This window comes from Meriones unguiculatus, chromosome 14 (assembly GCF_030254825.1).
Source record: "Meriones unguiculatus strain TT.TT164.6M chromosome 14, Bangor_MerUng_6.1, whole genome shotgun sequence".
NCBI lineage: Eukaryota > Metazoa > Chordata > Mammalia > Rodentia > Muridae > Meriones > Meriones unguiculatus.
The window spans coordinates 35,655,879-35,672,234 of NC_083361.1; the positions used below are offsets into that span (position 1 = coordinate 35,655,879).

Consider the following 16,356-nt stretch of genomic DNA (forward strand, 5'->3'; position numbering starts at 1 on the left):
AGATCCCTTTTCTGTCTGAAGAGAGTCATAGCGTGAGGGGCATCAACGGGCACAGGCACCCAGCGAGGCATGCGAGTAACCAGGGCATACTTAAATTTACTAGCATTCCAGCATTGGGCAAAAAAGCAAGTATCATTACCACAATTACTTGGCTCTATCTGGCTAATAATGAATAGAAATGGGGGATATAAACAAACAGGTGTGGGCTTATAGGAAATATTATGAGAAGCCTTAACCCCCTCGTTGGAACATCCTGCATCAGTTCTAGAACTAGCAGTGGTGGAGTCCGAGGTCTGAGTAGGTTCAGGAGACCATTGCCCCCAGGGGCAAGACGTGCTCCATGTAAATTGACTAACTCCATGTTTTCCTCCAATTTTGAAAGTCATTTAAGGTTCTTAAATTATTTTTTTCCCTTTTTTTAAAAATTTTTCATCAATTACACTTTATTCATTCTGCATCCCCCCATAAGCCCCTCCCTCCTCCCCTCCCAATCCCACCCTCCCTCCTCCCTCTGCATGCATGCCACTCCCCAAGTCCACTGATAGGGGAGGTTCTCCTCTCCTTTCTGATCTTAGTCCATCAGTTCACATCAAAAGTGGCTTCATTGTCCTCTACTATGGCCTGGTAAGGCTGCTCCCCCTCAGGAGGAAGTGACTAAAGAGCAGGCCAGTCAGTTCATGTCAGAGGCAGTCCCTCTTCACATTACTATGTAACCCAATTGGACTCTGAACTGCCCTGGGGGGAGCGTTTTCTTAAGTGAGGTTCTCTCTTCTGAATGACTCTAATGTTTATCAAGTTGACATAATACTAGCCAGGATAGTATATGTTTGCTTATTAATATTGTGGTTTAGTACTTATTTTGAATGGAATTCTTGCAGACAAAAGAAGAAAGAAATAGGGATAATCTAGCAAGAAGAAGGCTCAGTAGGTTAAAGCACTGGCTGGATATGTCTAACAACTTGTATTCGATCTTTGAAACTCACATAACATTTATTATTTAGGAACATGTATGTATACACATATACATATGCATGTATAGCAACAATCAATGAAAAAGAGGCCACAAATTTGAAAGAAAGTACAGAGGGACAAATGGGAGTATTTGAAGGGAGGAAAAGGGGGGGGGGAGATGTAATTACATCATAATATCAAAAAAGAAATAATTGTTAAAAAGTGGAAGGAGAAAACTGACCCCATAAAGGTGTTCTCTGACCTTCATATGAGAGATATAGCATATGTGTGCACATACAGCTTAAAATAAATTGAAGATGGAGCTGAAGATATGTCTCAATGGTTAAGAGCACTTGTGTGAGGACTTGGGTTCAATTCCCAGCACCCAAATGGCAGCTCGTAGCCATCTGTAACTCAAGTCCCCAGGGATCTGACACCAGCTACACATTTGGGGCACAGACATAACTGTCTGAAAAACACACACATAAAATAAATAAATAAAATAAAAAGAAACTGATAAAAACCAAGGTAGTAAGGAAATACTCCCATGGGCATTACATTGGAAGGTGGGTATTTCTAGGAAAGATCAGAGTGGTTAAATATATAGCTTGCAGTAAATAAGCATTAAAGTACCTAAAGCCTAACAGAGACAGCAAGAGTTTGTCTATAGTAGAAAATTAAAAATTTCATCTCAGCATGTGTTTTAGGACGTTTTGCCAAACTTGGTGACACTAGCCCTTCATTCCGTCAAAGACCTCTCTCTTCCTGCAGGGGGCAGCATAGAGCGCACACGGGCCCAGGACTAGAACTTGCTTTCAGTTCCCTAGTAGATATTGCAGCCTTTGCTACTCTTCAGGGAAACGTTGCACTCTCCATCTTTTCCGGCATCGCCTACTTGCTAATATGTTGGTTCCCTCTTTATCCTTCTTCTTACTGAGCCAGTCTTCAGCCAAAAGGCAAACTAGAGCCATCAGGACTATGCATGCCAGACCAATCCGAACGAGATTCTGGGTTGTGTGATCCCACAAGGCGGAGTCTGGAGTCAGAAGACAAGGTAGCTGCTGAAAGAGGCTACACCCAAACCCCCTCCCTCTTCTTTGACCTTCCTGCTTTGCCCTGTGCCTTTCCAAAACACTATGGTTTTAGATGTTTACTTACCCGTGTGTAATCCCGATTCTTTGGTTGAAAGGTTGAACTCCAAATAATCTGAGGATAAGGAAAGGAAGAAGGGATGAACAGAGGATTGTGTCAGATTCTGTGAAGCCTTTCTTCTTCTGTGTATGCCCACATTGAAACCTATGACTTTCCCAAGTTTGTCCCCACCCAGAATTCCAGGTTCTAAGGTCTTCATCTGGCAACCGAGTAGACTAGTAAAGAGATGGATGAAACTCAAGTGTGGACTCATTCATAGTGTTAATAATACGTGTGTCTTCATGCTAGACAGATCCTCTAGGGAAGCCTCATTTTCCTCATCTATCAGTACAATTTTCTCCTCCTAACATGAAAGAAAACAAATTCACATCTTCACTCTCTGATGTGAGCTGCCCCACACCCAATCCCATCATCACCTCTGTGATGGGTAGTTTTAAATGTCTTTGCCACAATCTAGAATTGCCTGAAAAGAGAGTTCAAGTGGAATTATTCAGATCAGGTTGGCCTATGGCCATGTCTGTGTGGCATTGCTTTGATTATTAATTGATACATGAAGACCCAGCCTATTGCGGATGTTACCGTTTCTTGGGCAGAGTTGTATACAGGACAGGAGACCATTTGATTAGAGCTGAAACAGGAAGCATAAATGAATTTGTTTCTTTCTGTATTTGACTGTGTATGTTGTGTAACTAGCTGCTTGGGCTCTTATTTTCACTTCCTGTCTGTGATGGCCTGAGACCTAACTAAATAAATCTTTTCCTTTTGACAGTTGCTTTTAGCCAGAGTGTTTTTATCATAGCAATAGCAATTACTTTTTTCATTAGAGGAGTTAACTAAAACAGAGACCAGAGAATAAGAGAGTGTGGAATGCTCAGCTTTAAGTGGGCTTTATAACACCCCTCCTCCCAAGAATCAGACATTATTGTGGAAAAAAGGGTGGAAAGATTGTAAGAGTCAGAGGTGGTAGGTAACTACAAGAAACTAGTGTCTTGTGGCCGCAACAGAGCAGCTGGACATGCAAACTTGTCCCCAACTTAAAAGAGAGGCCATTAAGAATACAAGAGGCCTACAGAACACCCAATAAGTTAGACCAGAAAAGAAAATCCTCCTGCTACAATATATTCAAAACAGTAAGTATATAGAACAAAGAAAAAATACTAAAAGCTGCAAGGGAAAAAGGCCAAGTAACATAGAATGGCAAACCCATCAGAATCACACCTGACATCTCAACAGAGACTATGAAAGCCAGAAGATCCTGGACACATATCATGCAGACTCTAAGAGAACACAGATGTCAGCCCAGGCTACTATACCCAGCAAAACTCTCAGTCCTCATAGATGGAGAAAAGAAGATATTCAACGACAAAAACAAATTTCAACAATACCTACACACAAATCCAGCATTACAGAAGACACTAGAAGGAAAAATACAACCTAAGAAAACTAACTACTTTCAAGAAAACACAGGAAATAAATAACCTCACTACAGTAAAACAAAAAGCAACCAATCACACAAACTTACTACCACAGCCAACATCAAAATCAAAGGATCTAACAGCCACTGGTCATTAATCTCTCTCAACATCAATGGACTCAATTCTCCCATAAAAAGACACAGACTAACAGAATGGATGCATAAACAAGACCCAACAATCTGTTGCATAAAAGAAACACACCTAAGTCACAAAGATAGACATTACCTGAGGGTAAAGGGCTGGAAGACAATTTTCCAAGCAAATGGACCCAAGAAGCAAGCAGGAGTAGCCATTCTAATATCTGATAAAATAGACTTTCAACCAAAATTAATAAAAAGAGATGGGGAAGGACACTTCATACTCATCAAGGGAAAATTCCAACAGGAAGAGATCACAATCCTGAACGTCTATGCCCCAAATACAAGGGTACCCACATTTGTAAAAGAAACATTGATAAAACTTAAACCACACATAGATCCCCACACATTAATAATGGGAGACTTCAACACCCCACACTCAACAAAGGACAGGTCAACAAAACAGAAATTAAACAAAGAAACAATGTCTCTAACAGAGGTCATGAATCAAATGGACCTACAGACATTTACAGAACTTTACATCCAAACACAAAAGAATTTACCTTCTTCTCAGCACCTCATGCAACATGCTCCAAAATAGAGCATATGGTTGGTCACAAGGCGAGCCTCAATAGATACAAGAAGACTGAAATAATCCCTTGTATCCTATCTGATCATAATGGACTAAAGCTCGACCTCAACAACAACAGAAATAGCAAAAAGCCTACACACACACGTGGAAACTGAACAACTTGCTACTAAATGATAGCTGGGTCAGGGAAGAAATAAAGAAAGAAATCAAAGTCTTCCTGGAATTCAATGAAAATGAAGGCACAACATACCCAAACTTATGGGACATAATAAAAGCAGTACTAAGAGGAAAGTTCATAGTACTAAGTGCCTTCAAAAAGAAATTTGAGACAGCTCATTCAAGCAACTTAATGGCTCACTTAAAAACCCTAGAAAAAGAAGAATCAGACACACCAAAAAGGAGTAAATGACTGGAAATAATCAAACTCAGGGCTGAAATCAATAAACTAGAAACAAATAAATGTATTCAAATAATCAATGAAACCAAGAGCTGGTTCTTTGAGAAAATCAACGAGATAGACAAACCCTTAGACAAGCTAACTAAAAGGCAGAGAGACACCATCCAAATCAACAAAATCAGAAATGAAAAGGGGGACATAAGTACAGACACTGAGGAAATCCAAACAACCATTATGACTTATTTCAAAAGTTTTTATGCCACAGTATTTGAAAATCTAAATGAAATGGACAATTTTCTTGATCGATTCCACCTACCAAAGCTGAATGAAGACCAGGTAAATCAAATAAATAGTCCTATATCCCCTAAGGAAATAGAAGCAGTCATCAAAATTCTCCCATCCAAAAGATGCCCAGGACCAGATGGTTTCAGTGCAGAATTCTACCAGACCTTCAAAGAAGAGCTAACACCAATAATCTTCAAACTATTCCACAAAATAGAAACAGAAGGAACACTACCAAACTCATTCTATGAAGTCACAGTCACCTTGGTACCTAAACCTCACAAAGACCCAACAAAGAAAGAGAATTTCAGGCCAATCTCCCTTATGAATATTAATGCAAAATTACTCAACAAAATACTTGCAAACCGAATCCAAGAACACATCAAAGATATCATCCACTATGACCAAGTAGGCTTCATCCCAGGTATGCAGGGGTGGTTCAGTATACGGAAATCCATCAATGTGATCCACCATATAAACAAACTGAAAGAAAAAACCCACATGATAATCTCCTTAGATGCTGAAAAAGCATTTGACAAAATTCAACATCCATTCATGTTTAAAGTATTGGAGAGATCAGGGATACAAGGCACATATCTAAACTTAGTAAAGGCGATATACAGCAAGCCTATAGCCAACATCAAACTGAACGGAGAGAAACTTAAAGCAATCCCACTGAAATCAGGGACAAGACAAGGCTGCCCATACTCTCCATATCTCTTCAACATAGTTCTGGAAGTCCTTGCTAGAGCAATAAGACAGTTGAAGGAGATCAAGGAGATACAATTTGGAAAGGAAGAAGTCAAATTATCACTATTTGCAGATGATGTGATAGTATGCATGAGTGGCCCCAAAAATTCTACCAGGGATCTCCTACAGCTCATATACACCTTCAGCAAAGTAGCCGGATACAAAATTAACTCAAAAAAATCAGTAGCCCTCCTGTATACAAAAGACAAAAGGGCTGAGAAAGAAATGAGGGAGACAACTCCCTTCACAATAGCCACAAATGACATAAAGTATCTTGGAGTAACCCTAACCAAGCAAGTCAGAGACTTGTATGAAAAAATTTCAAGTCTCTGAAGAAAGAATTAGAAGAAGATATGAGAAGATGGAAAGATCTCCCATGCTCATGGCTTGACAGGATTAACATAGTAAAAATGGTCATCTTACCAAAAGCTATCTACAGATTCAATGCAACTCCCATCAAATTACCAACACAATCCTTATAGACCTTGAAAGAAAAATTCTCAACTTTATATGTAATAACAAGAAACCCAGAATTGCTAAAACAGTCCTTTACAATAACAGATCTTTTGGAGGTATCTCCATCCCTGATCTTAAGCTGTACTATAGAGCAACAGTTTTAAAAACTGCATGGTACTGGCATAGAAACAGAATGGTGGATCAATGGAACCAAACAAAAGACCCAGAAGTAAACCCACACACTTATGGACACCTGATCTTTGACAAAGATGCCAAAACCATACAATGGAAAAAAGATAGCATCTTCAACAAATGGTGCTGGTCTAACTAGATGTCTACATGTAGAAAAATGCAAATAGATCCATACTTATCACTCTGTACAAAATTAAAGTCCAAGTGGATCAAAGACCTCAACATAAAACCAGACACATTAAATCGGTTAGAAGAAAAAGTGAGGAAGAACCTTAAGCTCATTAGCCCAGGAGACAACTTCTTGAACAGAACACCAACAGCACAGGCTCTAAGAGCAACCATCAATAAATGGGACCTCATGAAACTGAAAAGCTTCTGTAAAGCAAAGGACACTGTCATCAAAACAAAATGACTGCCTACAGACTGGGAAAGAATCTTCACCAACCCTTTATCTGACAGAGGGCTAATATCCAGTACATATAAAGAGCTAACGAAGCTGAAAAGCAACAAACTAAGTAATCCAATTAAAAAATGGGAAGCTAAACAGAGAACTCTCTGTAGAGGAATATGAATGGCAGAGAAACACTTAAAGAAATGCTTATCCTCATTAGCCATTAGGGAAATGCAAATCAAAATGACCCTGAAATTTCACCTTACACCCATCAGAATGGCCAAGATGAAAAACTTGAGTAACAACACATGCTGGAGAGGCTGTGGAGAAAGGGGAACCCTCCTCCACTGCTGATGGGAATGTAAACTTGTACAACCACTCTGGAAATCAATCTGGCGCTTTCTCAGATAACTAGGACTAGCGCTTCGTCAAGATCCAGCCATACCACTCCTAGGCATATATCCAAAAGAGGCTCAGGACATTTGCTCAACCATGTTTGTAGCAGCTTTATTTGTAATAACCAGAAGCTGGAAACAGCCCAGAGGCCCCTCAACTGAAGAATGGATGCAGAAATTGTGGTACATCTACACAATGGAGTATTACCCAGCAATGAAAAATAAGGAAATCATGAAATTTGCAGGTAAATGGTGGGAACTGGAAAGGATCATCCTGAGAGAGCTATCCCAGAAGCAGAAAGACACACATGGTATATACTCACTCATATGACATATAACATAGGATAAACCTACTAAAATCTGTACATCTAAAGAAACTCATCAAGAGAGAGGACCCTCACTAAAATGCTCAATCCCCATCCTGAAAGGCAAAGAGGATGGACATCAGAAGAAGAAGAAAACAGGAAACAACCTAGGAACCTGCCACACAATGCCCTTGAAAGGGTCTTCCCTGCAGACTATCAAAGCAGATGCTGTGACTTATGGCTAACTGCTGGGCAGTGTGCATGGAATCTTATGTAAGAAGTGGGAAATAGTAAGAGCTGGAGAGGACAGGAACCCCACAAGGAGAGCAACAGAACCAGAAAATTTGAACACAGGGGTCTTCCCAGAGACTCATACTCCAACCAAGAACCATGCATGGAAATAACCTAGAACCCCTGCACAGATGTAGCTCATAGCAGTTTAGTGTCCACGTGGGTTACATAGTATTGGGAAAAGGGACTGCCTCTCACGTAATCTGATTGGCCTGCTCTTTGATCACCTCCCCCTGAGGGGGGATCAGCGTTACCAGGCCACAGAATATAACAATGCAGCCACTCTTGATGGGATCTGATACACTAGGATTAGAAGGAAGGAGAGGAGGACCTCCCCTATCTGTGGACTTGGAGAAAGGCATGCGTGAAGAAGGGGGACGGAGGGTGGGATTGGGAGGGAAGGAGAGAGGGGTTTATGGGGGGATACAAATTGAATAAAGTGTAATTAATAAAATGAAAGAAGGAAAAAAGAAGACACAAAAGTTAGGTAGAGAGAAGAATCTCGGAAGAGTTGGATATGATTGAAACATTGTGTGCAATTCTCAAATAATTAATAAAAACTTAAAAGTGAAATGAAACTAGCCCAAACTATTTTCAACCCCATTTGTATCAGTATAGTTCTTTATCATCCAGATCATCTTCCTGCCTTAGGCTGTCTCTACATGGCTATGAATCTCTATTCCTCTGTAGCTCCCTGTATTTTCTTAGTTGCCTTTATGTCAGAAGTTTCCCACGCTGGGAAACCCTCTCTCATATTTTGACCTTTACTCCTGATCAATTTAAGACATTATCACCACTTCCTCTTTATGTGCTGGAGAACATATTTATTTGCCCTGACTTGACTCTTGGTTTGTTTCTTATTGTTGGGATGTAAGTTTCCCAAAAGCTGACTGACTGTCGCAGCTGCTGGTAGGTGCTGTGCATTAAATGGATGTTACGAGTAAATACCACATTCTTTAATGTCATCAGAGAGCTTTGATCTTTCCTATAATGATGACGATGGTGATGATGTGTGTAGGTCAGAGATCAACATTGGATGCACTTTTAAAACCCTCACCACTTTAGTTTGTGGGACAGGATCTTTTTTTTTTAGGATCTTTTAATTAACCTTGAAATTCAACTAGACTGGTTTGCCAGTAAACCCCAGGGGGTCCTCCCCCTGCCCAGCACCAGGATTACACCCATAAGACACAATGCCTGGATTTTATAAGGGTGCTATAGATTCAACTTGGGTCCTCAGGCTTGTGTGGTAAACACTTCACCAATAGCCAGCTCCTCAGCCTCTCTGATGAATTTAAAAGACTCACCAAAAGAAGAAGTAGGGTCTGTGGGTGCAAAGCTGGTGTTGTCAACATCTCCTAGAAATGGGGAATACTTTTAAAAAAATGAGAATTTTAGGTCTTTTCCCATATCCTCTATTCCTTCATTTTCCTCTGCCTCCTGGGAGTCCTGAGTGCCCAGCTGAATCTCTAGGAAGCAGAGAACTCTTTGCTATCTTTTTCACCATCCCCTAGGGCTGTGGTTAAGATATGGGTGGGAACATTCTTACCTGCAATGAATAGATGCACTGACTTGCTGGGGAAAGACCATGTATAGTCGTTGTAAGAGCCAAAACATGTGTATGTCCCTATCTGGGCTCTGGTCATTGGGCCCATGGGGAACTCTGCTTGGGTGTTCCCGTATCTGTGCTGCACATGGTTGGAGCGTCCCTCCTTGAGCAGAAAGAATTTGTTTGTTGCACTCTTCAACTGGCAGGAGAAGGTAACATTCTCCCCTATGGCTACTGCAGACCCTGGATGAACCCAGAGGTTGGGTGTGTCATACAGACCTGTGAAAGAAGCGGGGCTGGTATACATAAAGCGTTATCACACTCCGTTATTCCTATGACCAAATATCAGTCTTTGGAATCTGGGGTCCTTCTGTTCCTAAACTTGTGCTTGTCACAGATGGATCCATAATCCTTCAGGACTAAGGCTCTTGGGCCACAGCTTCTCCATTCTTACCAATGGCTCTGTGTTTGGTCCTCAGGACCAAAACCACCAGAATCACCGGAAAGCCTGTAAATGCACTGCTCCTACCCAGAATCACTGCATTAGAAACACAGGGACAGAATAGCCCTTTGCATTTTAAAAAATATTGTTTTTAATTTTATAATATAATTATGTAATTTACCCTTTCTTCCCCTTTCTTTCTTCAAACCCTCCTATATACCCTTCTTTGTTCTCTCTCAAATTTGTGGCCTCTTTTTTCATTGTTTTTACACACACACACACACACACACACACACACACATGTATACATACGAATATACACATTCCTAACACTTAAGTACAACCTGCTCAGTTTATATAGTGTTACTTGTTTGCATGTTTTCAGGGTTGACCATTAGGTTTGGGCTAACCAGTTGGTGTGCTCTTCCCTGGGTAAGACTCTCCCGCTCTCAGCATTTCATAGTTGCCTTTAGTTCTGTGTGTAGGGTTGAAGCCTCCTGGGATTTCCCCTGTCCTAAAGAAATTTGGGTGGGGGAGTGTGCTGTGGAGGTAGCTCAGTAGCTAAACACCTGAATTTGATCCTCAGATCTGGGTTTTAATTCCAACACCCACACAGAAAGCCAGGCATGGTGGTGTATGCCTCTGGCCCTAGGGGGAGGAGCGGGAGAGGAAGGAACGGACGATTTGTTGGCCAGCTAGCCTTGTGTATGTACTTGTGTATGTATGCGCCATGATACCAATGAAACACTCTCAAATCATGAGGCAGATATGTCCTGAAAATGACACCTGAGAGTGTTTTCAGCTTTGCAGGCATGCACACACATGCACGCGCACACACACCTGTGCACACATGAACTTGCACACACTTGTTCAGAGCCTTTAAACATATGAGACTGCTACAAAACATTGGTATCCTTCACCTCCAGAACTTTTTCTTCTCAAAATCAGAAATCTTTACACTATTAAACACCCCCCCCCTTTCTTTCTTCCCATGGTCTGGCAATCACCCTTCTCCACCCTTCTGTCTCTATGCATTTGACTATTTCAGGTAAATTAGTTAAATTAGTGCAGTCAGTATTTGTCCTCCTGCGACTGGCTTGTCTCCATTAGCATGATGCCATCCAGGTTCAGCCATATCATAGCACGTGCCAGCATTTTTTCCTTTGCAAGGTAGGTGTAATATTCCACTGTATATGGATATAGCACATTTCACTCATCTACTTATTTGCCAAGAGACAATAGTGTTATTACTACCTTTTATCTATTGGTTTATTTATTTATTTAGTTTCTCAATTTTTCCGCTTTGTTATTGTGTGTGGTATGGATTATGTATGCTTCTTCGTCTTTCTTTATAAGTGTGTGTGCCTGTAAGCAAATGTGTGGAGGCGAGGAGAAGGTATTGGATGCCCTGCTCTATCCCTTTTCATCCAATTCCCTTGAGACAGGAGCTCACTGAACCCACAGCTAGGCTGCTGGACACCAAGCCCCAACAAGCTGATGTTTCCTGCCCAGTTCTAGTGTTACAGACACACCTGGCTTTTCCCGTGAATCCTGGGGATTTAAACCCACGTTCTCATACTTAAATTGTCATCTCTCTCATTAATGAGCCATCTAACTAGTCACCTTTTGGCTATTGTGACTAATATTCTCAGAAACATGCATGTGCAAGGGCTGTCTGTGATTTTACATGGCTTCCATGTCATTTTTCAGGCTTGGTTCAATTTGAGAACTACGAGTGTGGCTACATATTCTGATGAAACTCCGTCACAGGTTAGCATATTTCTGCCCAGTTTTGATTCTCTTGTCCATCTGTCCTCAGCCATACTCCTACACACAGTGGCCTATTATAGAACACTTCCAGAGATCTTGACGTAAGACAGAGTTGATGCCGGGACTAAGATCTGGCCCTAAAGGTTGCTCTTGTACGAAGTAGCTACGATTAGACACATCTTCTAACATTTAGCTAAGATAAACAGTGTCAGAGCAAGGCCTAAAGAGTTTTCAGTGTTCATGAACACAGACACTCCTACATCTAAAAACCAAGACACTTACCAGTCATTACCAGATGCAGGGTGTTGCTGAACTCTGACCAGAGCTCCCCACTCTGATAGAAGCAGCTGTATCTCCCTGCAGTGTGTGAGGTCATATGTGAAATGAAGAACTTGACTGCACTCGTTGATCTAGATGGCTTTGGTTTCTTCATGGCAACAAGGCTTCCTTCAAAGTACAGGTGATATTCAGAAGCACTCTGAGTCCCCTGGCACCAGATGTTCACCGAGTGTCCTTTTGTAACCCTGTTCATGGGACTGGCCCATATGAAGGGTTTTGGGAGAGTCTCTGCAAAGAAACCAGAGGCAGGCATCCTGGGTGAACCGTTACCTAGCTACCCTGCTTTTCTCAGCCAGCAGCCTGAGGCCGTCTTAATGAGGCAGAATACCTGCCTGTGGCTCTAGAAGTTCTTAGATGGACCTCTGCGATGACCCATAAGAAGGGCCCCGAGGCTCTGAACGAAGGACTTACGTTTTTCAGTGTTTATCCTCTGGCTTATACATAGCCCTAGAAAACAGCAATAAGAATGTGTGTCTCCCCAACTCCTGCTCTTGATTCCACCCCCCTTTGATGAAGGACTCACCGAGGCAGAGGAGAGCAGTGAGTGTTGGCAGCATACCACTGGCGAGACCAACGCTGAAGACCAATGTGTGTAGACTGAGTCCAGCAGGTGAGGGAGAGAAAAAGGATGTGGTGGGTGAGGCCCAACACCCATCACCATGGGACTTTCACACATTTGTTTTAAGCAGAAAAATTCACAGCTCTCCCTTCACCACTGACCTTCAAGCAAAGATGTGCTCCACACACACATTTAACCACAGTTTGGGTCTAAAATGGACTCCGACCATCATCTGTGTAGTCTGAAATCCATTTCTGGGTTAACTATAAATTCATTCAGGGCAGGTGGGGCAAGAGTCACAGAGCAAAAGGTCTGAGGATTTCCCAAATGTGGATTTCAACCTTTGTATTCTTGTGTGCAGCATGCATGTGTTTGGATTTGATCACTGGTTTAATCTGAAAGCAACACTAATGCAACATTAGAAATTTTGCTATTTTATTCCAGTACAATGCTATTATCATACTTTTTCTTTTTATGTGCATGTATGGTGTGCATATGCATATGTATGTATATTTGCATGTATATAAACACATCTCTGTACATGTGTGCATGGGGAGGACTGAGGCTGATATAAGGGATCATCCTCCATAGCTCTTTTACCTTATTCATTGAGGCAGGGTCTCTCAAATCCAGAGCTCACCGATATGATGAATCTCTCTAGCCAACTTGTTCTGGGTACCCATTGTCTCTGTATTCCCAGGCTGAAATTTCAAGTGAGTTTCTGTGTCCACCTGGCATTTTATGTGTGTGAGGAGCTGAACTCTGGTCTCCATAGTAGTGTAGCAAGCATTTTAATCACTGAATTATCTCCCCAACCCTTATTAGGCTTGTGTGTGTATGCACCCGGTATACTTATTTTTTGGATCCAATGTTCCTCAGGAGCCAAGAGCTTGCCAAGTATGCAAGGTTAGCTGACCTCTGAGCCCTGGGTAACCTGTCTGTTTCTCCCCAGCACAGTGATCATAAGCATGAGTTAGCACACTTGACTTTTATGTTTTAAAGATTTCATTTTAAATTATGTGCATCTCTTTGTGGGTATCTGCATGAGTGTAGTGCCTGTAGAGGCCAGAAGAGGACATAGGACTTCCTAGAGCTGGAGGTACAGGGGTATGAGCTCCCTGACAAAGGTGCTCTTAACTGCTGAGCCACCTTCCCAGCTTACAGCTGGCTTTATTTTCTGTGTGGCTTTGGGGACTGAACTGAGGTCTTCATACCTATAAGGCAAGCATTTTACTGACGTGCTGGCCAGATTATTTACTCCTTCCTTTCTCCTCTATTAATGTTGGAGGTTTGACTGTTTTTCTGTGTTGGACACATTTGTTTATTTCTGTTTTATATCTTCCTTTCATGAAATTTATTATTTCTTGTGACTGAGAGCCTCTTTCTTCCTTCTCTGTGCATGATATTAATTTTGTCATCTTCTGTGAGTCTTGCTTTGTGGTCATGACCAGCCTGAGTTTGTGTCTATCTTGAAAATTCCCCATTTCCTTATCAACTTCATGGCATAATTTTACTGGGTATGGCAGCATTAGTCCATTGCTTTCACGTCTTGAAATGTAACATCCCATATTTTTCTGCCTTTTAGAGTTGCTGAGAGATCTGACATTATTCTGACCTTTGTACCTTTGTAAGTGAGTTGCTATCTTCCATTTGTAGCTTCTTTCTTTGTTATGTGTTTTTTTATATATTGACCGTATTATAGCATTCAGAGTTTTACTCTTTTCTTGTTTAGTTGGAGTTCAAGATAAGTCTTGTATTTGGATGTTTATGCCTTTTTCTAGACTTGGAAAGATTTCTGCTATAATTTGATTTTATAGATTATATACATCTGTGATGTTTTGTCAACATTCTTGTGATCTGGTGAATTCTCAGGTCTTTTAATCATTGTTCTAGTTTCGCTTCTGTTGCTGTGATAAGTTACCCTGAGAGAAAGGAACCGATAGGAGAAACAGTTTATTTGGCTAACATTTACATGTTAAATTCCATAAATGCTGAGGAGTCAAGACTAGAATTCATGCCCTGTTTTCTCAAACTCATGATTTCTTATTTTTTTTTTTGTGTGTGTGTGAGCTTAGCCTTTCACAGCTGAGCTATCTCTCTAGTCCTCATGATTTCTTTTATGATATAAATGTCCAAACTAATTTCTTTGAGAATTTCTCCAATTTTATTAACATGTTAATTGTGCAAATAAGGCTTTTGGTGTGACATTTCTCATACATTCATGTACTGTTTTGTGGTCTTAACATATCATATCCATCCTTTCCATTACTTTTTATTATCTACCGTTCATCACTTCCATATCTCTAATAATACCCATCTTACTTTTATATCCTTCTTCCACTCCAAATCACATATATTACGTGTATATATATGTGTATGTATATATATGTTTAATATATGTATACATATATATATGTTTCCTTCTACTCCAAATCACACACACACACACAGACACACACACAGACACGTACATGAATATATATATGTGTTTCTGGTATTTGTGAGACTTATGTCTTCTAGCTTTTTGAAATATACAATTATGGATTCAATAATGTGAAATATCTTGGTTACAAGATGAACTATAACACTGTTTTAAGTTATAAATAGAAATTTTGTGCCTGAAAAGAAGTCATTTAATGCAGTTTCATAGTTTCCTAATAGGATTGTGACCTTTATCTGTTCTCATATTTATGTATTTAATTTTCACTTAGACAAAACCAATGCCTTAAAGACAAAGGAGGAGATTTACTATTTTAGCCAGCCCTGCCAGTTATTTATAATTGGTAGAGAAACAGTAAACACCCCCAATCCCAGTATAGATGGAAAATGAGAGTCACCAAGTCCCACCCCGAGGCAAGGAAGTATTTTGGCAATTGATGGCTGCTGGAAGAGAGAGCTAGTTCCGCCCCCCCCCCAAGCATGCAGCCACTGAGAAGCTGCCCAGGCTCCAGTAGATGTCCCTAGAGCATGCACATAACTAGCTGCAGTGGGTTTTAAAGTAGAGTATATGAAGTTAGGAAGGGATAGTGATAATACAACGAGGGACGGAATTGAAGGGGAGGAGGTGGAAGTTGACTTCATCAAAATATATTCACATATAAAATATGCAAACAGTAAGCATAAAAATTAAGAAGAAATATAAACAATGAACAAGAAAATCTGAGGAAGAAAAGGGAGTCCCAGGGCTGGTGATACAACCCTGTCATAGGCTGCGGCAGGAAGACTGTGGCGATCTGCACGAAACAAGACAGACTCTTGGTTTCGGTTACCCAAGCATGGGCCTGATTTACTCAGAAGAGCCTGGGCTCTTCTGTGTTCTAATCTAATGTTAGTCTAATCTAAAGGAAGGCTAGTGTAAAAAAGATTAGTCTAATCTAAGAAGTAATATCGAATAAAGGCCATGTTCTCTATCTACCAAACAGCACAGCAAATCCAATAGCAAAAAGAAATGAGGAACTGTTGTCTAAATTTACAGGAGTCACATCAGGGAGAAAATTGTGTTTCTGGCCCTACTTACTCAGAACAGCCATAAAAAAAAAAAAAAAAAAAAAAACAACCCATAATCACATATTGTCAATCTTTACCCACATGTTGCTTCCAACATGTTTTGTGTGTAGGTCATTGCGTTCAGTGCCTCACTGCTTCCAGCACATGGTCTTAGACCCGGTCTCTCTCTCTCTCTGTCGCCCTGTCTCTGTCTCTCTCTCATACACACACACACACACACCACACATTTTTGAGTCAGAGTATGAATGTGTCACAAAGGTAAACAGAGAATGTGGTAAAATTAAGGCTGTGCACTCAGCTGAGCTTGGAGGAGTTACATTGGAAGTCCAAAGTATAATAAGATTGACTGTAAGCTTATCTTGGAGGTCAGCTAATGCTTAAGAGGCTGAGTACATAGCACGTCAGAAGAATTAACATAGGTACAAAGATCTCAAAGCATGTTATTAACTTTATTACAAGTTGGATGAAAGTTTGATTTGTAAAG

The 16,356-nt window shown here is 40.7% G+C and overlaps 1 protein-coding gene across 2 annotated transcripts; it reads right to left on the bottom strand.

Annotated features, from left to right (window-relative positions):
• Positions 1-509: 509 nt before the first annotated feature.
• On the bottom strand, positions 510-12,444 carry LOC110543118 (natural cytotoxicity triggering receptor 1-like). 2 transcript variants are annotated; one of them, XM_060367153.1, is made up of 6 exons: positions 12,330-12,444; positions 11,750-12,034; positions 9,256-9,534; positions 9,014-9,064; positions 2,110-2,157; positions 510-1,987 (listed from the first exon to the last, which is right to left on the bottom strand). In XM_060367153.1, exons 1-6 carry the CDS (start codon positions 12,361-12,363, stop codon positions 1,797-1,799), a joined length of 888 nt encoding a protein of 295 aa, XP_060223136.1. In that variant the 5' UTR covers positions 12,364-12,444; the 3' UTR covers positions 510-1,796. The 2 variants fall into 2 exon arrangements, with proteins under 2 accessions (XP_060223136.1, XP_060223137.1); XM_060367154.1 differs by lacking the exon at positions 12,330-12,444 and adding an exon at positions 12,218-12,320.
• Between the last annotated feature and the right edge of the window lie 3,912 nt (positions 12,445-16,356).

Coding starts and splice junctions, on each gene's coding strand:
- LOC110543118 (XM_060367153.1), bottom strand. CDS start 12,363: ATGCTGCCAACACTCACTGCTCTCCTCTGCCTCG. Junction 12,035..12,329: donor CACTGCTCTCCTCTGCCTCG/GTGAGTCCTTCA, acceptor GTTTCTTTGCAG/AGACTCTCCCAAAACCCTTC. Junction 2,158..9,013: donor AGACCCTACTTCTTCTTTTG/GTGAGTCTTTTA, acceptor CCTTATCCTCAG/ATTATTTGGAGTTCAACCTT.